The sequence below is a fragment of the Carassius gibelio genome, chromosome B15 (assembly GCF_023724105.1).
Source record: "Carassius gibelio isolate Cgi1373 ecotype wild population from Czech Republic chromosome B15, carGib1.2-hapl.c, whole genome shotgun sequence".
Classification (NCBI taxonomy): Eukaryota; Metazoa; Chordata; class Actinopteri; order Cypriniformes; family Cyprinidae; genus Carassius; species Carassius gibelio.
Genome location: NC_068410.1, coordinates 14,610,899 through 14,637,282, shown reverse-complemented (window position 1 = coordinate 14,637,282; position 26,384 = coordinate 14,610,899). Strand labels below are relative to the sequence as shown.

Genomic DNA, 26,384 nt, shown 5'->3' with positions numbered 1-26,384 from the left:
AAGGAAAGGACAGGACAGACTTGATTTTGCAGTTTCGTCCACTTGGAATTATAAGGTTCTTTCTTTCTTTCTTTCTTTTTTGATATATTGAGCTTCAAAGTTTTTGAATTCCATTCGATTGAGCAGGCAGAAACTTTTTGCTTTTTAAATAAAAAGTCCAAAAATTTACACAACATAAATAATAATAGCCTAATAATAAAAAATCTATCACATAGCCTAATGTAAGCGAATAGCTCAATTTTGACAAAAATGTCAGAACCCTGTAATTCCAAGTGGAGGATTTTTGTGTTTGAATGAAATAATAAATCAATTAAATTAACCTAGATTTAGCTCGTTCATTCAAAGAGAGACAAACAACGATTTTCATAATTCAATTTATTGGTTGAAAAGGAGTGTTTGACACTCTGCCATAGTGGTTTCACAATTATTATATATTGAGGACAAAGTGCATGGAGCAGCAGCAGGACTAATAATCACTGGTAAGAAGAGTTTATTGATATAATTAAGGCAACATCTTGCTGATGAAGGTGCAGACATCCAGGTTTTTTTTTATGTTAAATTATGAGAGCGCGCCATCTGCTGGATATTGAGGGCAGTTGTAGATGTGAATTTAAAACGGGGTCAAAATGTGTCCAAATGTTGTAATCTAAACAATACTGAAAGCGTTACCTAAAAATTTTTAATCAACATCAAATACAAAAATAGATGACAACAAATCCACATGACATTATAACATTAAACGCTATAATATAATATAATATATTTTAAATGACTGGACTGTCAATATTATACAGAGATCTATGTTGTCTAATACTATAACAGATTTAATGATAAGTGTCTCAGACTGTTTTCAGTACTAATATTATAACAAAATGTTAGATAAAAACAACAAGAAATTGTAATAAGTAAACATTTGTTAACATAAATATAGATGAAAGCTTGTGCTAAAGCTCTCCACCGCATAAAGAAGATAAGCTGGATAACAGCAGGAACAATGGAGAACAATGCTTGCACTGTACTGCTGCATCACAGGATTGATGCTAATTTGTTTGAAGATCTAAATGTGCAGTTGTTGCCCAATTCAGCAGGTCAAATTCTCTACACGAGTAGAAGAAATCCATAGAAATGTCTTATTAATTGTATTTAGAAGATGAAAATAAACTGAAAAGGTGTCTAAATTTGAAAAGATAATGTACGTTATAAACACTGTTTTATATCAAAGTGATAAAAATTTAATGTTTGTAAAAATATTCTTAAGGTATGCTATACGAGATTAAGATTATACTGAGGAGAATGTTGCTTCAAACTGGAGTCTCCTGTGCAAGTGGGAAGGAACACTGATTATGAACAATCATGCACTGTTAGAGGAATGGAAAGTCTTCAGTAATTAAACAAAGCTTGATCCAAAAGGCAGTCTGCTGGGAAATACTCATTAACCAAACAGATAAACCGTGACAGGAAGTACAATCGCATCATATTTCTGAACAAACTGTATAAAACCATGAGTAAAATTCATTAATATGATACAAATGACAACAGAACATTACTTAGAATCAAATGAATCACACCCAAAGTGGTAACGAACTGAATTTTACCTTGGGTGTCAATTCAAATTTCCATAATGTAATATGGTCAGTGATATGGTCTGTTTCCAAATAAACGTGTTTTTCCTAAAAAGCACTTTTAAGGTTTTCGTTCCTAAAATGCTCTTGGGTGTAATAACCTCCCTTGAATAAATCTATTGCATAGGAATCAAAATACAATGTAATACGTATCGACTTCAATTGAAAGAACATATGTGACCCTGGACCACAAAGCCAAATCAGCAATGCCATGTTATAAGCTGTAAAAGTTTTTTTTTTTTGTATTTATATCAGCACAGTGAGCACAACTATTAAGGCAACAAGCAGACCAATTGCTAACAGGGTTGCGATGATGGCCCACACACATATCCCACTACAGCTGCACATGCGATGCTGCATGAAAAACTTGGCCTTGCGCAGTCGGGCTGCTGTTAGCGGAGGGTAACGAGCGTCATTCAAACCCTCCATAGCAAAAGACTTGATGAGACAGGCACGATGGTGACTCAGCTGGTCAAACGTGTGTCTCCCATGATATCTGCCCATTCCACTGTTTCCTTAAAAAGAGTGAGAGTGAAAAAATTAATAGGTTGAGACAAACAGATCAATATACTGCACAATTCAATACACTTATTTAAGAGCTGGTTATTCCAATATAAAAATAGTTGAATGTAATTTAATATTATTTAATAATTAAGATATTGATATGTATGTATTTACCATTATATACAATGTCCTAATTTAAGTGATTTCTAATCATATTTATAGAATGGTCTAATTTAATAGCTGAAATAGTGCAAATTCATCCTAAATATTATTTGTCTTAAGTGTCTTTACGTCTTCTTGGTTGGCTTACCTACACCTCCAAAAGGTAAGCTATTGACAGTGTAATGCATCAAGACATCATTAACAGTCACTCCTCCACTGCTGGTTTCAGTTAACATTCGCTTAATCACCTAGAGAAAAAATAAAAGCAAAACTCCACTTGGACATATTGAAATGGACTTAGATTTATGTTTTATTCTGCTTTACTAAAAACATACCGTTTTATCAGAGGAAAACACATAGAGCGCCAATGGCTTTTCTCTTGCATTGATGAAATGTATGGCCTCATTCAAGCCATTAACAGTGACGATTGGCAGCAGTGGTCCAAAGATTTCTTCTTGCATGATTTTGAAATGGGGTAAAACATCCTTCAGAACCGTAGGAGCTGGTGGTGAAGAAAAATACACGTTTTTGATTTACTAATCAGAACTGATAAACCTCATGCCTTTATTACTGGCAGCAAACATGTCCCTTACCTATGAAACATTGTGAGCGATCACTCTCTCCTCCAAGAGCAATGGTGCATTCATTCATTAGAGCCAATACTCTGTCAAAGTGACGTGTATTAATGATTCGGCAATAATCTGGAGAGCTTTTAGGGTCCTTCTGGTAGAACTCCTAAAATGAGTTAAGATTCCAGGTCATGTCTTACTATCAACATGCACATGGGCTACAATTAAAAAAAATAAAATAATAATAAAATAATATATATATATATATATATTAAAGAAGTATGCACCAGTAGTGTTTTTTGAATCTCTTCAACTATTCTGTCCTGGATGCTTGGCTCACACAGAATGTAGTCAGGAGCAATGCATGTCTGGCCACAATTTGCAAACTTCCCCCAGGTTATTCGCCTGATATGAAGACATTTGGAAATCTGTTATTTCAGCTGATAATGTTTCCCAGATCTTTAAATTATAGGTTTTAAGTCCTAAAGTCTTAAGATTCTAGGACTTGAAAATGAAAATTCTGTCATTATTTTCTCACTCTCATAAAGACATTCATGTGGATTTCTTTTTCTTTCAATTAAAGTCAGTGGGGTCCAAAATAATGTTGAATCCCATCGATTTACATTGCATAGACAAATCAAAAATTTTTGCACAGAATAAGAAAATCAAACAGGTTTGAAAGAACCTAGAGTGGAGTAAATGTTAAATTTAATTTTTGGCTAAACTATCCCAGAAAACTGTATACTACCGGCATGCCACAGCAATGTCACAGTTCTTGTCAATATAACAGGGGCTTTTTCCTCCCAGTTCTAAAGTCACTGGTGTGAGATGATGAGCTGCAGCTTCCATCACCAGTTTCCCCACCGTGCTGCTCCCGGTGTAGAAGATGTGGTCAAAACGCTGCTTCAGCAGCTCCTGGGTCTCTGCAACCCCTCCTGTCACCACTTGATACATCTCCTAATATGAGTTTTTTAAATAAAATTTACAAGCCGTTCTCAAAAACCTTGAACAACAAACATGAGACTGAATTACAGAAACAAACTGAGTTTATGCACCTTATCCAGATAAAGAGGAAGCAGTTCTTTCATAAGTCTAGCAGAGTGCTCACTCAGCTCTGATGGTTTCAACACAGCTGCGTTGCCTAAACAACACAAAGAAGTGGAAAACAAAACAGTGTAAAAATAAAATCTCATTTGGTGTTGGAGAAGTTCTTAATGAGCTACAAGAGATTAAAAGTTACCATGAAATGAAAATTGACAATTAATCCACATTCCTATTCCCATTTAATTTTTCTTCAAAATGTGACAACTTGCTCATCCTTTAAAAAAATGTATAATTTAGTCATGAAACATGAGGCTGACTGGTTGTTCAAAGACAGCAGTGCAGTCAACTGATCTCTCATTCCTTTTTTTTCATCGTTTTTTTATAGGCTTTTATGCCTTTTATAGATAGGAGAGTTGGGAGACAACAGAAAAGCACCGGAATGGAGAGATGGAAGCAGGATCGGCAAAGGACTTTGAGATGGGAATTGAACTCGGGTCACCACAATTTCGCTGTATGTCAGCACACTAACCATGAGGCTATTAGCAACAGGATCTCTCATTCCAATTTATGCAAACTTGTTATTTCCATCCCAACCTCAGCCAGCTCAGTACTGCACAGCATTAGAATTAGCTTTAGCATTCCACCTCCCCAGCACCACATGTCTAGATCTGCTACAAGGGTTCTCCTGACCTTACTGTACCTTGTATCCTAATTCCTGTAATTCTGAGCAAGCTTCATTCATGCCAGCAGCACAAGCTGAGCAGATCTTGTACAACAAGATCAATCCTTCCTACACTTGTCACTAAAATGTATTGACTTTATCAACTTTCATCACCTCCTACTGTATGAATCATTGTTTTATAATCCAATTTATTTCCAACAGATACAATCAAATCCTGTCCAACATTTTCTTCTGTTTGGACATGCTTTATATTGTGGAAGTAGCATGGCTGAACACATCTTTTCATGTTAGTTGTAATTAGTAAAAGAAAATCCTACTACCAGCTGCAATAGCTCCAACCAGGGGCTGCAGGATCATGGCCCATGGGTAGTTCCAGGTTCCAATTATCAGCACAACCCCCAAAGGTTCAGGCTTTATGTAAACATCATCCAGTGCGCTGTTGAGATTCTTCTTCACAGGCCGAGGAGCTGCCCAGTCTCCCAACTCGCTTTCCGCCAACTTGATGTCATTCTCGATGCTGATCAGCTCAAAGAGTGAAGTGTTGTATGTATTCTGTTTGTTGACAGTGTCAATAAAGAGTTAACATTCAGTAACACTTTAACGGCAATAAAAAAATTCAGTGTTGCTGCTGAATTCAGATTTTACAGCTTTTAAGGAAACGGTCAAAATGACCATCGTACCCTGTTGAGGTCTTGTTTTAGAGCTTGCTCGATGTCTTCTTGGCGTTCAGTGATGAGGCGGAGCAGGGCTCTGAGCTGCTGTTTTCTGTACTGCAGGGGTCTGGACCTGCCTGACTGGAAGACTTCCCTCAACCCATCAGCAACCTGCTTCTCCATTTGTACAGGTCTGAATTATAAATTTTCTGCAGGTTTGAGCAGAAAAAAAGTTACATTTCTGAAAAGTCAACACAAATTCCAATGAGAAAACAGAATATTCTGTGGGACTATTCAGAGGATAGCCAATTCTGATCATCTTTAGACTGATCACGAGCAGGAATTTGCCAACAAAATTATGTCAGCTTTCTGGGAAATACATTGGCCATTACAGTTTTTTTTGTTGTGTCCAATACACATCATCTGTAGATAGATATATGTATATACAGTATATTGCCAGGCTTTGACCAATTATTGTTTAATTTGTTATGGAAAATGTGTATATATATTCATAGGTCATGCCTTTTTTATTTGTTGAAGCCAACGTTTTGGACCTTTATCTAGTTTGGTGTGGCTTTTCTTTCTGCTTAATGTGTAACTAACAGATAAAATACCTGCAAACCTCTGCCTTTCATCATCAAGCTTTGTTGGGATAAAATTAGTTTTTCAAAAGTAATAATAATAACGAAGCTATTCGCTCTCGGTTTAAAAAAAAGAGACAGACACCAAATCACATACTATTATTTACTGGACCAAGTTTGTTGGTCATCTCAACTTTGAGAATGTTTGGTTATTATTAAACTTTTGTCATTCATTCATTCATAGTTAACAAAATTCCCCCCAACTTTGATTTGATTATTATATTTTTTAAATATGTGGTAAAAAATTAGGCATTATCATTTTATAATCATATTAATTAAATTTTAAATACACAAATGTACAGTTTTCAACAAAATACCATCTTTGCTATAACTTTCAGAGAAAAAGAAAACAATTTATCGGTTATTCAGCTTTGCACTAATAGAAAAGCTATGAAGTCCATTCATGTAGCTACTCAATAAGACCAGTCTTTATTTGGCAACTAACTTATAAAAAAATGATAACTGACATGTTTACATCGTGCTCGTGATATATATGAAACACAGTTAGTCTAATTAAATTAACTAGCATTTAAATATATACATCAAATAGTGTAGTTGTATCTGTATTATAACTTGTTTTATTGAGTTTTTACACAGACTTTATTAGTGAACACCGTAGTAGACAGTTCTGGTCACGTGACCGTTTAGAAATCATGAACAAATGAATGTAACGTTACACAAAAATCTAAACAAAGTGACTCTTAGTTGACATGTCGGTTTAAAATTCACCAAGAAAGCTTTTAGACTCTTTAAAAAACTCAAAAGTTGGTCACAAATGTTACTGCTGGGAATAAGAGAGTTCAAAACAAGCTGCACGTTTATGGAGATACTACAACATTATTTACATTTTACGAAACTAAAGCTCCGTTTGTTCGTGTTTAGAAAATCAGTCGGTCGCGTGAACACAGAAAATGTATACATTAGGAAATCTGTTTGTAAGAGTCATGCAACCATTCTGTAAACATATAAACTCACTTCCTATTTCGTCTTTATACTTACATCAACTCGTTTGTAAAGGTTCAGATTAGCGGAATGCTTGGCGGTTCCAGTGGGGTGATGTCACGGCAAATCAGAACGTGTGCCAGCAGCGTTTATATTCTGTTCATCAGAGGGCGGCGCATCGGTACAGTTAACCCTATAGGACACAGGTCCACTTACGATAGTACATTATCTACTCTTTATAAAGTAGAGCTGCTGAAGTGGGTGTAGCCTACCACAGGCGATGACTTTTAATCAATATGCAAAAAAAAAAAAAAAAAAAAAAAAAAAAAAATCACTATTAATAGTAAAACATGGGTTCATTTATTGTAGCTTTTATACATTTTATATAATTCAGGTGATAAAACTTGTTTTTGCTTCATTTTATAATGCTTTCTAGTGACTAATGAATTAAAGCTATTATAAAACATTACCAAGAGTTCTATGGTACCTATAAGAGCATATGATTATTACTTATTAACAGAAGTCCGAGCAACAATAAAGACATGAATCTATATGATCGAATTCAAAAGAGTGCACAAGATCATAAGAGGCTCTTCTGTTTAAACGATGAGTGCTGGACATATTAACATTCTTCAGGTTGTCCTCATCGCCGCAAAAACCTCTGCAAAGCACAAAAACACAAATTAAACGATTTCATGAGAAATACTTTACAACAGGAGGTCAAATCAAGGTACATGTAATTTAAGACTAAATAAGAAAAATTAATTTACAACAATCTGGAGTATAAAGGTCAAAGGCTTCTATTTTATAGTTTACCTAGGAACAATAAAACAGATATTTAAAGGCATATGAACAGGAACAGATTTTTCCATCTAACAGCTGGGGGAAACATCTTGGCCATATGTTGCAATGTTCTTGCTGCTCAGTTTACTTTTATTAAAAGGGGAACAAAATCTTCAGCTGAGTGATTCTTTCACAGGGACAGAGGCTTTCTGTACTACTTCAAACAGCATCAAATATTATAAAAAGATTATAAACACTACAATATTAAAGTAACGGTTCTTTTTTTGTGGAAAATTAATACTTTTATTCAACAAGGATGCACTAAATAAATTAAAACAGTAAAGACTTTAACATTGTTTTAAAACATTTGAAATTAATGCTGTCCTTTTAAAATTTCTGTTCATCGAAGGATCCTGAAAAATGTAGCACAGTTCCCACAAAATATCACGCAGCACAACTGTTATCAATGTTGATAAGAACTGTTTCCTGAGAAAAATAATCAGTATGCAATGATTTCTGAAGGATTACGTGACACTGAATACTGGAATAATGGTTGTTGAAATCATAGAAATAAATTACATTTTTTTTAAAACGGTCATATTAAATTCCCGAATATTACTGTTTTTAGCCAAACACAAAACAAAAACAAAACAAAAAATCACCAACCCCAAACTTCTGATTGGTAATGTATATGTACTATGTATGCATACAGTACTTTTAAACAGCCTAATATGAAATATCCTGTAGGAAACATTATATTTGGTTCTTATTTACTAAATTTACCCATTTGAAGGAACATCTCACCTGCACCACAAAGGCTGCCAGTGCAGCAAACATAGCAACCTGAGCCACCCGACGCCAGCGAGCCAGATTAACTTGCTTCAAGAGTAAAACACGGGCCCAGCGTAACTTCTCCATTGTATGGGGTGGGTAGCGCATCTGATTCACTCCCTCCATGTTCAGCTTCTTAATAAGACAGCTGCGAAGGTGACTCAGCTGATCGAAACTGTATTTGCCATGGTAGCAACCAGTTCCACTATTCCCTGTTACAATTACATCATAAATAAATGTTTTTCTGCCGATTTAGAAGACTAAAGACTAAAGTTACTCACCAACCCCACCAAAAGGCAAATCACTTATGGTGAAATGCACCAGACAGTCATTGGCTACCAGAGCTCCACTAGATGTCTCTGATATCATCTGTTTAATGATCTGCGAAGAAATACTAAATGTTCAATTGCTGTTTTACTGTTGGTGGAAATAATGCATGACTCTACCTTTTTACTGGAAGAGAAAATGTAGAGTGCCAAAGGCTTTTCTCGTTCGTTGATGAACTGAATGGCTTCTTTTAAGCCGTTAACAATAACGATGGGTAGAATTGGCCCAAAGATCTCTTCCTGCATCACTTTAGATCCTGGTGTAACATCCCTCAAAACAGTAGGAGCTGAAGCACAAGGAAAAGCTCATGAATACATGACAGCATTACATATTTCCCTAACTTTTGCTAAATGAGTGCATACCAATATAACACTCTGATTCATCGCTGTCTCCTCCAATAGCCACTGTGCTACCCTCTGTAAGTGCCATTATCCTCTTAAAATGCCGCTGGTTAATAATTCGGCCATAGTCTTCAAAGCTCTTGGGGTCATTCGTATAAAACTCCTGCAAGAAAATAAATAAGACAATGAAGACAAAAGGTCCCACTGTCAAAAGAGCAATAGCATCTACATAAAAACAAACCTGGATACATTTCTGGATCTCATTAATCACTTTGTCTTGAATGCTGGATTCACAGAGGATGTAATCAGGTGCAATGCAGGTCTGGCCGCAGTTCATGTACTTCCCCCAAGTGATGCGGCTAAGGATGCAAGAACATTGGGAAGCAGCATTAAACTGAGTAAATTGCCTCAGAATTATTATTTTAGTTACTTCAAAGGTTCAGAACAGGTCTTGACTGCATTAGAGTTCCATATCACTACTCAGAATGATTTCAGTTATATTAAAGATCTTCACAGCTTATTACAGCAAAAGAACCCACACCCACATAAACACTGAGCGAGCAAATAAATATAACAAGCAATAGGATACAAATGACAAAATATTACCACGTTTTTCCTACAAAAATTACATTTTATAAGGGCTGTGAATCTTTGGGTAGGCAGCGATTCGATTCTATTCACGATTCATAGGTTATCGATTCTAGAACAATTTTAGCAAATTTAGAATGATTAAATTCGATTCGATTCACAATTAAATTAAATTCAATTTGATTATAATGATTCGATTCTGCGTTCTTTAAGTGAATTCACAGGATTATTTCAATGCTTCCCCTAAATTCTTTAAATGCTTAGTCAGGGGGCAAATTACACAGCAGCCTTTAAAAAAAATAAATACATTTTTGTCCATTGTTAGATGCTAGTTTAATGGTGCTATGGCATGACATGGCATACGTAAAAATTTATGTAAGCCAAGATTTGAAAAAAAAAAAGAGCTTTAAATGTATTATGTATCAACTAACATTTCAACACACCAGGGACGTAAGCCATCATTTCTGAAGTGACAAATGTCATCATTTTATGTATGTCGCCTATGTATTTTCATAATTATTATTTTTTTTTCAATGAATTCTCTTCTTTTTTTATAATTTTTTTAATTTGCTGTAAGAAATCAAATACACTGCTCGACAATAATACTTTGTAATCGATAATTTATTCCTAATGGCAATTTTATGATTGTTTTATATAGGCTACTACATTTAATTATCTATTATTTTAATTTTCTGCACAGAAAATATACTTTATAGTTTCTGTACTGTAATAAATGATATGTCAATTAGCACTACATCATTCATAAATTTAATTTATTGTGGGTTTTTTTCTTAATGTTTCATCAGTTCATTCTGCTTTTATTCAGTTTAGCTGCAGATATAGCCTGGCACGTCTATGAGAGCGAGATCACTTCTCTTTCAATGAGTAAACTTCTTTATCTCATTTATACAGAATAAAATGGTATAGTAACTGTTGTAACTTTTCCTCTCCATCATCGAATGATTCTGAGAGAAAACGTGCTCGATGTCTGTTTCTATAGCAACAAATGCTACTTTCATGCATCTGATTATCAGATAAACCTTGCACTCATTAATGATGTGGTTATTTTAAGTGTTTCCCTCATATTTTCGGTTCATCAGCATTGTTAAAACACATTTATCATTCAAAGGAACTGTGCATATGATTTAGACACTTTCTGCTCCGTCCATGCAACAAATACGCAGCTTTTTTTTATTTTTATAATTCAATGGCCAGTCTTCAATTATTCCCTACATATATTATTATTCTTTTATATGTTTGATTATTTTAGGTTTATATAACTCATGGCAGACTCACCGGCAGGCAATTCTGATGTCACAGTTCTTGTCAATATAACAGGGGCTTTTTCCTCCCAGTTCTAAAGTCACTGGTGTAAGATGATGAGCTGCAGCTTCCATCACCAGTTTCCCCACCGTGCTGCTCCCGGTGTAGAAGATGTGGTCGAAACGCTGCTTCAGAAGCTCCTGGGTCTCTGCAACCCCTCCTGTCACCACTTGATACATCTCCTGAACACAATAATAGAGATTGTAGAATTACAGGGATAGTTCACCCAAAAATGAAAATTCTGTCATTTATTTCTCACCCTCATGTTGTTCCAAACATTGAAAACCTCTGTTCATCTTCAGAACACAAATTAAGATATGTTTAATGAGATCTGAGAGCTTTCTGACCCTTGTAGACTGCAATTTAATTACCATGTTAAAGGACCAGAAAAATAGTAAGGACATTGCTTATATAGTGCATGTAACATCAGTGGTTGTAACTGTAATTTTATGAAACTACGACAATACTTTTTGTGCGCTAAGAAAACAAAAATGATGGCTTGTTATTATAACTTAATTTTTATTTTATTTTTTTGGGCACAAAATGTATTCTTGAACTACTGATGTCACTAGGGTCGTCAAAATAGCTGAAAAACTAACATTTAAATTGTAACTTAAATATTATCAATGTTAGAATTATATTAAAATTTAAAGGGCATAATTTCATGTAAGGAGGGAAAAACTTTTGATTCCCTCTCCTAAGGCCACAAGAGGGCACATCGAGTAAAATTTTATGTATGTTTCTTTAAAGCATAATAAAATAACAACTATCTTTGAAATAAGTGCATACTGTTTTAAATAATGTTTACATTGTTAACGTTGTATTAATAAAGTTGCTTAAATTAGAAACAAAATGGCATCATGTATGTATGTATAGTTTAATACAAAGGACCAAAAACCAATCAGAAAGAGTACTTTCTTCATTTAAAAACTTTTTGAAGTCTTGAGACATGTTTTTTTTAAGAGTTGAACTTGCATTTATTTTATAAATATGCAGCTCTCTTGGGCGAGACGCAAATGCTACACAGATAAATGTCCTTCTAGAAAATGCAATAAATATGCCTTCTGTGTAATCGATTATGACATAAACAACATCTTCCCCACACTGAATGTTCTCTTTTTCTGTAAATTTTGAATGAAATTTAGTGGGTTCAACTGGACAGGCTAACAAAAGCATTAAAATGTAATGACACTTACATCGTCATCGCATTTCATGCTCCACTGATAAGGCTGCCCGACGCACACCTAATATTCAAAAGCAACGTTTTTGCATTCGAATGTATATTTTTAATTTAAATTCGATGAATATTTGAATTTTTTTTTTTTTTTTGACATCCCTAGATGGAACATTTTAACAATGTCCTTACTCCCTTTCTGGGCCTTGAACATGTCAGTTGCGTTGCTGTCTATGCAGGGTCAGAAAGCTCTATAATCTAAAATAACTTAATTTGTGTTCCAAAGATAAAACACGTCTTACGGGTTTGGAACGACATAAGAATGAGTAATAAATGACAAGATTTACATTTTTTGGTGAGATATCCATTTAAGCTTAGAACTAAGCAAATAAAATGAAAATAACATTTTAAAAAGGACAATGTCATTGAATGAAGAATTACAGGGTCCAGGTAGAGAGACAGGAGCTCCATAACTTTGGCTGTGTGGGAGCTCACTTCTGAAGGTTTCACAACTGCAGCATTACCTACAGAAACAAAAAGATCAAAGAAAGATGTGACGATAAAGAGAATATTAGTGAATAGCTACATCTGTTCCTCACATAAAGACATTTTATGGTCTTTTTTTACCTTTTAAAATAGTAATAATTACATGCCATATTGACAGTTTCAACAAACAGCAGATTTGTGCTTTACCTGCAGCAATGGCACCCACAAGGGGCTGCAGGGTAACTGTTATTGGATAGTTCCATGCCCCAATGATAAGCACAACACCAAGAGGCTCTGGCTGTATGTACACATCATCTGCAATGGTGAGAAGGTTTTTATTCACAGGACGAGGAGCTGCCCACTCAGCCAGCTTGCTGACAGCCAGATTGATTTCTCCCTCCAAGCCAAGGATCTCAAACAACTGTGTTGCATTAGCAGTCTGTGAAAACACAGCTATTAAGTTCAATACAAACAGACATCCGATTCCAGTTAAAACAAGCAGAGATTGCACTTTTGATTCACCTTATGGAGGTCTTTTCTCATGGCACTGGCAATGTCTGTTGTTTTTTCCTTAATGAATCGCTTGAAGTTTTGAAGTTGTTTAATTCTGTAGTCCAGGGGTTTAGATCTTCCAGTTAAGAAAGCCTTCCTGGCATGCTGGACAGCCTGCTGCTCCCGAGACATTGTGGAAAGTCAGTCTAGATTGTGATCCTACAAGCAGAGAAGATTTAATAAAACAAATTTGAGCAAATAATACTCTTTACTAAAAAAATAATAAAAAAAGAAAGTCAGTTTCAAAAGAAAAACAGTAAAAATGCCATTCTAATTCAATGCAGCATGCATATTTCACAAAGGCCATTATATTTCAGATGATGTACTATATACCCTCATGAAACGTATGTACGTTTATGACATTTGGATTGGAATCCCAGTTAAATTTACATGAAAGATTACTTTGTCAGGTCTCTTTTGATAGCTGATGTCCAGGGGTGTAAAGTACTGGAGTAATTGTGCAGCCCAGTTCGTCATGAATACAGTGTTATTAAACTTTAGCTATTCATATGTTTTTAAGAAACTGAAAAAAGCACAAATGTCAGGGAATGTGAAAAGTTCTCCAGACCCCAGAGGGTTAAAAAAAAAAGTTGTATTCATTGGACTAAAGTGCATACTTTTTAGATCATCATGATAAAGAAGCATTCAATAACAATTTAAGCTGACCCAAATGTATTTAGGGTAATACTCAACCTGCATGAAAGCTGTACGGTCTATAAGCAGAAATGTGAACACTGTATGATTGTTGAAAGAACTTACATGTATTCTTGTTTACTTCAGCTGTTGTCTAAATTGTCTTTTCCATGTGGATTTTCTAGGACGACGACCTCTGGTTATGTAATTCCGGTGGGAGGAGTTTGTCGGACTTTTTGGAGTTCGGGATTTTGAATCATCTCATTGAATCGGTTTACTAAACGATTCGTTCATATAATTTTACCTCGGTTTTGTGGTTTTTTCAAATGCTGGGGACGACTTCAGTAAACCAAGAACAAAAAAATTTTGTTTAATTTCACATTTGGTTTACAGTCCTACATAATCGGCACATTAAGAAAATTGTGATTAAACAAGTTAACAGAGCTTTGTGCTTCAGAGAGAAAATCTCTGCGTCGTGATTTCAACGTGTGGAAAAACGTAGTATTCAATTTTATGAATTAAATGTGGATTTTTTTTTACCTCCCTCTAGTATTTGTGGGGAAAATACGTTTAATCCTTAAGTCTTCCACACTTTAAGGGAAGTGCAACTTCTATGTACATTTTACATCTGTCACATTACGATAATAATAACTGGCAAGATTGTAATGTGCAAAGCTGCTGACAAAAAGGCAGCTTTCAGATGTGTGAAACTGACAGATTACATTATTACCTCTGAAGACACCAACAGCATCACCATCAACCAGCGTCGGGGGTCCTCTTCTTCAGTGTTTTATTGCGGACCAGTGCTATCAGCAGGGGGAAACATCTTCCCGCCACCTGCTGGGCTGGAGTGGGAAAACATCCTTGCAGTCTAATTCGTTTTAGGGCTTTTTATGATGAATTAATACTTTAATCGATTGATGATTATACATTTTAGACATTTGATAATCCCCAGTTTCACATCAAAAATAATTACTCACCTCAACTGACAACTACTGTAGACTGTATGCCCATCTTTTAACCATACATCAAGAGATATTAAGTTTAAATTTAAATTAAAGATATAGATATTTAGATATATAGATAAAGATATTATAGATATTTAGATATAGGCCTATACTAAGAGTAAATATAAAATGGTTGAGCATTAATATCATTGGCAAATGTAAACAAACCTACTACCTCGATCTAAACTCTAAGCTCTATTCACATGATCATTAGTTCACTGATACCAGTAACACCTTTAATTTCCTTGTTATGTTCAAACAGATGCCTCCATCAATACATTGATATAATCTGTATTTTTTTTTTTCCTTTTTTCTCCATTCAGATGATTCTGACATTGCTCCCATCATTATAAGACTGTGATCTTCAACATCAGGTAACCTCCTGCTGTCCAGAGTCAGGTGCTTTGTCTTCATCTGTTATCTCAGATGAGACCTGTCTATGGAGAAGGTTTAGCGTTGAGAATATATTCTTCAGGCTGCTTGGTCTCCAGCAGTGATGGGCTCCTACAGGCACTGCTTTATCTTCAATTCCAGCTCAAGGCTGTAGGGATGGAGGCAAACACAGCATGTCTTCATCATTGGCTCGGCAACAGAGTGGTAAATGTCCTGGTAGCCCTGTACACTGTGGCCGTGGATAGAGACGGGCTCTTCCTGCTGGTGCAGAGGAGCTGACACACATCCACTGAAGAGACTGAGGCTGCTTGTCGCATGTCGGGAATAACAGCAGCATTCTTCATGTAGCGCTCTTCCAAATCTTTGGGTCTTCTAGTTTTGGCAGAGATGCAGATGTAGGTGTTATCTAACCTGATTACAGCTGCCAGCTGTGAAAGCTCACAGGGCCCATAAATGAAAGCGACAGCCTCCACGAAGAAGCCCCTCAGGTTTTCACACAATTTATATATATTTTCTTGTTTTAAACATAAGCTGACTTACTTTTTATATGTTTTTTACTGCTGAAGTAAATGTATCTTAATTTGTGAATGTTTGGATAATTGAAATGGAAAACGACAAAAATGCTGTCTGTTTTACCACCAGAGGATGCCAATGAGGCCTGTAATGACAAAAGTAAACATTTTTGTTTTTATTTGCGTATTCATACAGTCAGCCGCCGCGAGGGGGCGCACCAAGCACTGTCATATTTTTTTGTTCTATAAAAAATAAATTAGCACTGGAGTCGAGCACTTATCACGTTTATGTTTTTATTCAATATTATTAATATTTCAAAAGCATGTTTTTCTTGAACATATTAGGTATAATTTAACCCTTAATATTTCTTTCTTCCGTAAGTACTAATTAATTTACATTCTGGTGGAAAATGAAAAATATTTGCTTTTTCACAGCATCGTAAAAAGTTCTTCTCTTTTGAATAGCCTAGTGTTCTCCTGTCGAGCTCAGGCTTTGTGACGCGAGTGGGACTATCTCTCGCGGCGGAGGGCAAAGCACTCGTGTGCGCGGAGGAACACGCTATGATGGTCTTCTCCTGTAAGAGCTCTGTCATTGTAATGCAGCAAGCTGCGATCATGGTCAGTCTCTCAGAACGAACTGAAGACAGACGTTAATTCCCCTTCTCGTAACGGATCGTGCTTTTAACGTCTTTTCCTGCGTCTCTTAAAACTGACACACTGATGTTTTCCTGCATTGTCCCGCGAGATCGAAAGCAGGACAGAGGGGTGAACTGAAGAAATGGTGTACCATTAACTATCATATGGATTTGAAGGAGAGTGCAATAGAAGCAGAAGGACAGATGACCATTGCATCAAGCGAATAGGAACGCTCGCGTCTTTTAGGAACTGACCTGTCATTATATAAGCGGCACTGCTTGTCTATATGTAAATTAACTTAGATGTCGGAACACATCTAGTTATTATTTATTACGATTTATCTGCTGCTGTTGTAATTGTAAATAGTGTTGGATTTCCTCTGGCTGTCATTTTCAGCCAGCTAGCGATGGGAAACTCAATGACCCTCCGCGCCGCTATTGAGTTAACGAGGCACTCTCACAGTAAGAGACAGAGGGCGTTTGCAGCTCTTTCTTTCCCTTTAAACTGAACTGACATCATGTAGCTTGGAAACTATATAGGTTTGAGATTTATCAATAGCTATTTCTTTTAGCTAGCGTCTTGTTAACGGGGTCAGAGAGCGACAACGGAGCGAGTTACGTGCATCCTGCGCACCTAACGTCAGCTAGTAAACTTCACATTTAGCTTTTCCTTTGTTTTGATTCTGACGTCTTCTTGATTTTAAGCCAGCCAACTGGGAAACTCTCAAGTGTCGTCTTTCGTATTGATAATTTGGGAATGCCTGGGTTCTCGGACAGACTGTCGTCTGGATTAACGCGAGTTTGAAGAACTTGTCCCTCACAGCCTCTCCATCACAAGCTGTTGTGTATCACCGGACACCTGCCAAAAAAATGGAGACGGTGGGAGACTTTGAGTACAGCCGAAAGGACCTCGTCGGACACGGAGCCTTTGCAGTCGTCTTCAAGGGAAGACATAAAAAGGTAATGTAAAATAAGCGCATGACTGGCGCGAGCCCCTGCGGCTGAGCATCATTATTCACTGAAAATCTGTCTAGTTTATCCTATTTGCATCCCAGGAAGAGAGGCATTAAATCTCAAATTTACATGTATTAAATGCATTTTAATAGGGAAATATAGATTTGTGTTGTGCATGCATTGTCATTTTTGCACATCTCTCAGTCATAGCAGTTCTTGACTAGAAAGCGTGGGTTGTTTTTATGTAACGTGTGCTAGAATAGGCCACATACTGCTGGAGTCATTCATTCATAAAACAGCCGTCTGACGTCAATAGGACTGACCGGTCTACTTGTAGGTTTGGGCGGAGGGACGGAACCCACAGTGTGTTAGGATTTTGTGCTTGATTTTTACATTGCCTAAATGCACAAAACACACTGACTTGATGTTATGAGGACATTTGCAAGCCAAAACATCATTGCACAAATTAACGAGTGTCTGTGTTTGTTATTAGTGTTTTCTTTTATTACTAGTCCAATAGTAATTAGATTCATTTTCAATACCACTATAAAATATTCAGTAGGCCTATATATAAAATATTCACTTTAAAATAGTGAAATTATTAGAAACTAATAAACAAGCATCTTGAGTTGATACGATGGAATAATAGTAACTGTTGGGATTTGAATTGGAGACTTTGGTACAAATCTTAGGAAAAGAGGCCTCCATCATTGAGATCTCATCTGAAACATGAGACACCTGAGATTACTGGGTCGTTTTCTCATGAGAAACATCTGAGAAGCATGCTACATCTCCAGTTTCTCTATGTTATCTCATTGGTGTCTTTGAGAAACTACAGAGAAATGAAAAAGATCTCATTTGTGATGTTTCATTCTGACTGGTGGGAATATTCTGATAGAAAAGTTTGTAGCTGATCTGATAATATTCTCATATTCTTATATTCTCAGATCTGAAATACACCCGAGTGAAACAAATGAAAAAAAGAAAAAGAAACAATATAGGCCTAGAACAGGGTCTTGGTTCAGTCCAGCAGTCGTTGATTGGATGAAGACTGATCTGAATGGGATTGGAGAAGTCCAACATATGTCACCATAGAGGAGCCTGTTTTTTTCACCACAAGATTGAATTTGGACATTTTAATTAAAAAAGAAAAGGTCAAAAAATATAAAAACTGTAATGTGTGCACAGATAAATTCCCCCCAAAATCAATAACATGCATTTAGAAATGAAATTTATTTCCATTTCATACTGACTTTAACAGCATTAAAACACTCTAGAATGTAGAATGAAAATCAGGCATCAGAACACTCAACTGTACAATTGAAAAACCTATTCTAATCAGATCAAATGCTAATATTGGCCCATACCTCTGGTCAATGATTTATTGTGGATCTGTTGATCATTGCAGTTTGTTATCTCTGCATGTTGCATATACACTGTATGTTTCTTTGAGGTAATACTTAATGTATGCACAATATGTAGTACAATATCAGCCTGTGACTATATATAGCAGGAGTAAGCTGATACATATTTATGATCACCTACCTCATCCAAAGCAGCTGACTCAATACTACCAGTGAGACAGTTATTTTCATCCTACAAATATACGATAATCACACATGCTTATGTCCGCTGATCGATGCATTCTAGAATGATACAGGACATAAATTAGACATCTATGTTGTGCATTCAGTCTCTCATTCCTTGATTAGATGTGATATTAAAAGCAGAGACTCTGAATGCTCATCTACTGAATGGGGTCAGTATAGAAGCCAGCAGCATTTTCTCTGGGTTGCCTTCACCACGCTTGGCTGAGTTGGTTTTTCAGCGAGGCGAGATGAACGCAGCCGCTCTTGCGTGCTGCCAGCATTTGGCTACAGCACAGTGTGCCGCAGGAACATCTCCTATTAACCTACATTTACATGAAAAGCATCGTTCTATTCGTGGATTTCCACCCTGAGTTGCGGACACAGTTTCTTTAAGCTAGTGAGTGGCCCTGTGGAATCCCACCTTACACAAATGTCCTTCCCAAAGGCTCAAATCCCAATCATTCTCTCCGCTTTATGTGGTTACCAGGTCATAAGTTGAGAAATAGATGCAGAATGGATGAAGCATAAAATAATTGGCTTTTGAAGCAAATGTTAGTGTGTATTCAACCAAAGACTCCCACATACAGGGTTAAACAGTCAATATTTCAACTCTAATTCTTAAAATGTAAGAAGTAAATGCTTTGTAGGATTCATAGTAATGTAATTAGGCCGTGTAACCCTCCTCTGCCATCCTGCCTAATGATAATAATTGCCCTCTTTTGTGCGATATTTGCAGAAGGCTGATTGGGAGGTCGCCATCAAGAGTATAAACAAAAAGAATCTCTCCAAATCTCAGATTCTGCTTGGCAAAGAAATCAAAATTTTAAAGGTAAGCTGTCATTGTTTGTTTAAAAAAAATAATAATACATTATTTATTTAATGATAAAAAGATTTCTATTTCAAATCAGGGTTGTCGTTGATGTTTTTTTTAAAAAATAAACTTTATATCTGTTTCTACAAAATGTTAAGCAGCGCTGATTTCACCAATGATTATATTAAGAAATATTTTTTGAGCACCGAATCAGCATAATAGAATAATTTCTGAAGGATCATGTGACACTGAAGACTGGAGTAATGATGCTGAAAATTCAGCTTTGCCCTCACAGAAATAAATTACATTTATAATAAATCTTTTTCAAAAAGGTTTTCTGATTGTAGCGTGCATTATTTTTTACAAATATTGTTTATTATATTTGCAATTTTTAAAATAATACTTTATATTACAGTATGCATCTGTCTTTTATTCGTATATTATCTTTACAATGCCACAGTATTTATAGGCCGTGTTTATTTTTTGTTTACAGGAACTCCAACATGAGAACATTGTGGCGCTGTATGATGTCCAGGTAATGCACTCTTTTATTGCTATAATCTCTGAATGCTTTATCCGTACTTACTCTGGTGCCTAGAGCTGTTAGTGCTGTGCTACTATCCACTAAGAGCTGTGAGGGCCTGTGGGACTGGCCCAGTTCTTATATAACATCACCATTCACATGATAAGTCACATGATCTGTTCTTGACTAACCCCTGCTGTACATTGCATGAGACCACTTTGAGAATATCTTTTTTTAATGCTACTAAAGTCATTAGAGCGGTCATTAATCGCAGTTACATAAATCCTAATGCAAAAATACATTGTGTGCAACCCTTAGTAAGTCCCTCACAGTGCATGTTAGAGAATAATGTCACTGGCTAGAAGGAAATAAGATTATTTCTCAGCATCCTTGGGGCTGACTGCTGCATACCATGCAGAAAATGTCAGAAGTCAGCCTGTTTTGTTAGCAAGCTAATTCATCCATCAGTATCCAGCGCTCCTCCTTCTGCATCCCACCAGCAGGCTCATACAGGGGGTGGGTTTGTCTCCTCTGGAATGGTGTGGGCTGCCATTTCATTGGTCCAAACCCTCGGCTGACAGAGCAGGCACTGTTCTGAAAGGATGTTGATGTCTATGGCAGGATCAAGCTGTGGGTTTAATTATGGCTGTTATGATTCAGTCACCTATACACCTTTGACATGTAATGCCTCCCAATATAGTGAAGAGAGTTGTTAAATATCCTGCTCTTCCCACGCAGCATGCTTATATAACACTCCCACCCGACACCGACCTGCAGGACCCCTCATTCTTCAGTTAAACCTGCTTGTCTGTATCAGTTTTGTGCTGAACGCTGCAAGACTTTTGGTCTACTCCAGGAAGACACTTGAGGAGAAGAGTGTTTTCATGTGTAATCTATCTCTCCTGCAAGGGCAGAGAGGTCTGAGTGCACTACAAGTCGTTTCGGTTCATTTCGCTGATTGTTCTTGAAGATACACTGTTTATCTCATTCTTTTAGTTGGCTGTGACAGGTAGTACCAAACTGTCCCATTCGGGCCGAGGTGTGTTTTTCCTCTCTGTGCTGAAATTGAGAAGTAGGTGTCAGTGGTGACGTGCTGTAGCGGTTCATCAGCTGTGTTTGGAGACATGCATGCTCCGTCGCTTGTAGTCAGGCGACTGTAAATGCATGTGTGCGATGCTGAGATCTGCTAACTCCTGGCTTCTGAATCACATGGTCAGTCGGACCAAGGTGGAAGATCTTAATTTACCCTGCAAGATTCAAGTCATTCCACCCCTCCGTACTTCAGCTGTTCTTCTTCCAGGAAAAGACACCGATATCTGAATCATGTAGTATACTCACATGGGTTTGTGCAGGGAGGGTATTTGGTTAGTATTTGCATCAGAAATGATATGCAGTCATAAACATACTCTCTGTACTCTATGTGAACAATTATTGTTACGAAATCCATAAAGCAATGCAAACAAACATTACCATAAGGTGCTCTATAGTGGGTGTTCAGTGACAATCTTTACATTTCAAGAGCTACTGTTCCATCTGAATAAAAATAAAATAAAACCAGCACATTAATAACAAAAAATAGAGATATTGAATAAAAAATAAATACTACATGATTTATATATATATATATATATACCTGTACTACCTGTCACAGCCAACTAAAAGAATGAGATAAACAGTGTATCTTCATATATGATAAATATATATATATCATATATAAAATAAATACATATGCATACTGAATATATTTACATGATGTATACATAAATACACATACATGTATATATTTAATAAATATATGTAATATATATGTATATTCATATATAATATAAATCATACATAAGATGAATACACACACACACACGTAAAAGTGAAAAAAAAAAAACCTGCAAGTGGCTTGACATTGAGTCAAGTATGGTGACCCATACTCAGAATTCGTGCTTTGCATTTAACCCATCCAAAGTACACACACACACACACACACACAGCACTGAACACACACCCAGAGCAGTGGGCAGCCATTTATGCTGCGGTTCAGTGCCTTGCTCAAGGGCACCTCAGTCGTGGTATTGCCAGCCCGAGACTTGAACCCACAACCCTAGGGTTAGGAGTCTAACCGCCATGACTTCCCCCAAAATCTTAAATACATACATGTATTTATATGTGAACACAAACGTTTATTTTGAATGAAATTTATTGCAATTAATTGGTTTAAAAATCCTAATATATTATTCAAGCACTTTTTTATGAAAACATTTTTTCATTTTCCAGCTTACACCTTATGAAGTTATAATACAATTATACTAAATACTTTTCTAATTACACTAAATCCTTTTACCCCAATGGCAGGCAGTAGTGTTCTTTGTGGTGGTCTTGTTTAGTACTCACAAAATTAGTTTGGATCTCTGAATCTAATATAGCCCTTCATTCTTGATTTAATGAACTCACTCACTATCTCACTTTGCAGATCTGTCACTCTCACTATCTTAAGCGCTGTAAATACAAAGCAAGTGGATACCTGCTTGTTTGCTCCTCAAATGAAACATATGGCCATTTACCTCAGTGGGCACCAAGAGGCATATACTACAGAAAAAAGGTGACCTTTCTCCAGCACACCTCTCCTGATGGCAGCACAGAGCCCTGGGGAATATCGATGGTGCTCCCTTCCAAGCCCAATTACTCTACCGTGGACTGTTTACAATCCACTGTCATTAAAGTTGTTAGGAGGATTGAGTTTCTTTGTACCCAGCCAGAGGTGTCTAGTTAAATCATAGCAACGGGGAGCACTTGCCCTTTCACATTTAAGCTGTACTGAGAGAGGAGGCCCTCAGATCCCACTACGCCACATGGAGCATATGCAGTGTGGTAGCGCTCCGGGCCAGACCTGCAGCTCCGATAACGATCTCAACCCACATGATGCAGAAGTGTGAATGGAGGCTGCTTGTGATTAATGCCAACGTTAGTCCAACTTCACACGTGCCTGCTTGTTTAGAGCATGTACACATAGAGATGTTGAAGCGTTATTGAGCTCTTCCTCAATGGGGATCTGTACCAATGGAACTGAAGATATCTCAGCAGCCATTTTAATTACAGGCTTGCAGTGAGAGCTGAGCAGCTCCAGTCAAACGCTATTCAGTGATGTCCCTGCCCTGTCAGAGGGAGGCTGGAGACCTGCTGTAATAACAGGGTGGTGATTCTTCTTCTGCCTGACACGGGTGTACTTGTGCTTTTCCTTTAAAGGGATAGTTCACCCTACAGCTCATCCTTATGCTGCGTCAATTCAATTCGCGTGTCAATTCGCGCCATTCGAGCGAACTAGACGCACGAATGAGGCGAATTCGCGTCTTCCGCGCCGCGCTAAACGCCTCATTCGTGCCACGAGACCTCCAGACGCGCGTAAACGTGCCTTTGCATTGACTTAACATTGAAATCATTCGCGCCAGATGCTATATCCGCATTTGGTGTGAACACAGCATTAGAGTTGCACAGTTAGTCAAAATAAAACCAAAAATGCAATAAATAATCATAAAATCGCAAAGGCTACAGTTTAATAAAAAAACTAACGTAACTTTTTTTTACTATAGTTTTTACATTTATTTTTACATAGTAATATTTCTTATTTATTTAATAGTAACGCTCCAGGTTTGATGTGCATATAGGGCTACACAATTAGGCTAAATTTGTTTAGATTCAGTATCAAAATGACTATATAATAATAATAATATAATAACATGAACAATTATTATTGTTATTATTTTATTATTTACTTATTATTTTATTATTTACTTATTATTTTATAGTTTTATTGATGTATAGAAAATTCTACAGCCTAGAAGCATAGCGCATTTATTTAATTTTTTTAATAAAATCGATAATGTTTTTTTTTCTTCATTCCAAGTCTACATATTGTTATATTTTGTGTGATACACAAAATTCAGATTGATTGATTGATTGATTGATTGATGCATGTATTTATGTCAGTGGTGTGTAAGAAGGTTGTTTGTTGTCACCACTGATTGTCATTGTATGAATAAAATCAGTTGAAACATTCTTCAAACTATCCTTTGAAGAAACAGAGAAGTTTTGTTCAGATATGCAGAGAACATGTACATTTGTAAGGAAAGGGAAATTTGTAAGGAGATCAAAGGGATGGAATAATTCCGGCTACTTGGAAACATGCGAATGAGGAGTGGGCGGGGCTTTGAGGCAGGGTAGGAGGAGTCAGAGTTGTTTATGAGTCACATGTGATTGAGACAATCATATGTCAAAACAAAAGTTGAACTTCCTGTTAGAGAACAGTGTGTCCCAGTGGAGGACGGATTGGCTTGTTGTCTTCAGTTTTCTGAGAAGAAGGGGAGGGATGAATGCAAATGAAGACATTGAGCAGTGAGTGTTGTTTGCAAGAAAAGAAAGAAATACAGCCTGAAAACATCTGGAACCTGTTAATGTTTTCTTCGAGAGCTGCCTGCAGGAACTAAAAGCTGTTCATCTAAAAGCCTAAGTTGTTATCACAATGTAGTATAATGCTCTTTGCCATTTAGAAATGAATCCATTCTTTCACCTTTTAGTGTAATAGTGCTCTCTAAATGTCCGCCCTCATTTCCACCAACATGTCACCAAGTGTAGGTTGTTTGTTTATTTACCAGCCCTTCGTGGGTTGTAGACCCAAGTAAACATGTTTATTTGTCTTTATCTCTTAATACTGTGAGGTTCATGGCCTTGCCACTAGCAATATGATGTGCTGATGTTCTTCACTAGCTGTTTCTGCTGATAAACATCCTCTGGTGTGTCACTCAGAGCTCCAGAGAAATTGCTTTAGAAACATTCTCGTCTAAAAGGACAGTCTGTGTAGCCTATATAGGCTCACAACACCTCAAGTATTCATTACAACCCTAGAATGTTCTGTTCCCTCATCATGTAGATAACTAGAAACCGGTTTCTAAGAAGAACATCCATCTCTCGCAGTTGGTCACACATGTGGTGTTTCTCAAACATTCATAATTTAAAGCCATGCTTTGGCTGCTTTCCATCTATGTAACCCAGCACGTCTAGTTATGATGCAATACTCTCACAGCCTGGCTGGACCGTGCGGCTTTTTGACTTCATATCGTGCCTGTATTTTCAGCTTGTGTTAGCTGTGGAGATATGAGAATTTTTTTTTTTGCATGCAAAACATCTAACTGAAGATTTAAAATTTTCATGTGGGTAAAAACTGAAAATGAGGTTCTGGTTATTAAATTGGGTGTTTGAACTCATTATGCTCTTTATAATGTCTTGTTCACAGGTGATAAATTAAACCAGTGACAATAAAGTTCTAAGGCATTGAGATGCCTTTTGATATTTCAGATGAACATATTTTACAAATTGCTACTTTAATAGCATAAATTCATAATTTTTGGTCAGGGGTAAAGTGTGTCATGTTTCTTGGTGTCATGTTTACCTGATTTAGCTTACAACTTTCAGTCAACAGTTTGGGCTTTTGAAAACTATTTCATCCAAAAGTATTGTTATTATTATTATTATTATTTATTTTTTTATTTTTTGATGTTTACCCTGATTTTTATGGTTGTTGGAATTCTGATGCAATGCAAGTCTGTTGTCAAAATTGCTGTTATTGACTTATTACACAAAGTAACTAATGCTATATCCCTCGCAGAAGTAGCAGCACATTGTTCTTCTGAAGCTCTGAAAGTTTCAAAATGATGGTTTTGTCCAGTGTTTGGTAACTGTCTGACCTATTTTTATATCCTTGTTTACATGATAAATTTAAATTACATTACCACTGCTCTTAAATCATAATGCATATTGTTATGCAAGAGTCAAAGTGGAATCGCATCTCTTGCCAAAAGTAAGGAAAATATTGGCAGGAGGAGATCAGGGCGGCACTTGTGTGTTTGGACATGTGGTTCAATCTGGACCCAGAGCTATTTGTTTGTCTTTTCCTGCCCACATTGGTCAACGGCTTCTTTTGCACCTCTCATCAAGTCACCCGTGTGTTTGCTTGTGCATGTCATGCTCAGGGCCATTTGACTTCAGATGAAGTCACAGATGAAGAGGTCAAGTTCAAGAAATGACTGAGATGGCAGCATTGATGATGTCCTCGAGT

The 26,384-nt window shown here is 36.6% G+C and overlaps 3 protein-coding genes across 6 annotated transcripts in view; 1 reads left to right on the top strand and 2 right to left on the bottom strand.

Annotated features, from left to right (window-relative positions):
• Positions 1–360: 360 nt before the first annotated feature.
• aldh3a1 (aldehyde dehydrogenase 3 family, member A1) lies at positions 361–7,126 on the bottom strand. The gene is made up of 10 exons (XM_052576434.1): positions 6,877–7,126; positions 5,264–5,445; positions 4,904–5,135; positions 3,913–3,998; positions 3,606–3,814; positions 3,145–3,262; positions 2,882–3,023; positions 2,624–2,790; positions 2,437–2,536; positions 361–2,137 (listed from the first exon to the last, which is right to left on the bottom strand). The coding sequence occupies exons 2-10, from the start codon at positions 5,417–5,419 to the stop codon at positions 1,869–1,871; spliced, it is 1,479 nt and encodes a 492-aa protein (XP_052432394.1). The 5' UTR covers positions 5,420–5,445; positions 6,877–7,126; the 3' UTR covers positions 361–1,868.
• Positions 7,127–7,156: 30 nt separating this feature from the next.
• aldh3a2a (aldehyde dehydrogenase 3 family, member A2a) lies at positions 7,157–14,717 on the bottom strand. 2 transcript variants are annotated; one of them, XM_052576436.1, is made up of 12 exons: positions 14,588–14,617; positions 13,984–14,196; positions 13,195–13,383; positions 12,880–13,111; positions 12,628–12,710; positions 10,986–11,194; positions 9,343–9,460; positions 9,123–9,264; positions 8,880–9,046; positions 8,715–8,814; positions 8,407–8,645; positions 7,157–7,480 (listed from the first exon to the last, which is right to left on the bottom strand). In XM_052576436.1, the coding sequence occupies exons 3-12, from the start codon at positions 13,354–13,356 to the stop codon at positions 7,463–7,465; spliced, it is 1,470 nt and encodes a 489-aa protein (XP_052432396.1). In that variant the 5' UTR covers positions 13,357–13,383; positions 13,984–14,196; positions 14,588–14,617; the 3' UTR covers positions 7,157–7,462. The 2 variants fall into 2 exon arrangements, with proteins under 2 accessions (XP_052432396.1, XP_052432397.1); XM_052576437.1 differs by lacking the exon at positions 13,984–14,196 and having other exon boundaries at positions 14,588–14,717.
• A 1,592-nt stretch (positions 14,718–16,309) lies between these two features.
• LOC127972272 (serine/threonine-protein kinase ULK2) overlaps positions 16,310–26,384 on the top strand; it is a 28,967-nt gene continuing 18,892 nt past the window's right edge. Inside the window, exons 1-3 of one of the 3 annotated variants that reach the window (XM_052575667.1) lie at positions 16,310–17,364; positions 19,684–19,776; positions 20,252–20,293. In XM_052575667.1, the coding sequence (XP_052431627.1) occupies positions 17,275–17,364; positions 19,684–19,776; positions 20,252–20,293 (225 nt within the window). In that variant the 5' untranslated portion in view covers positions 16,310–17,274. The remainder of the gene's footprint in view (positions 17,365–19,683; positions 19,777–20,251; positions 20,294–26,384) is intronic. The other 2 variants (XM_052575669.1, XM_052575668.1) reach the window with 2 other exon arrangements.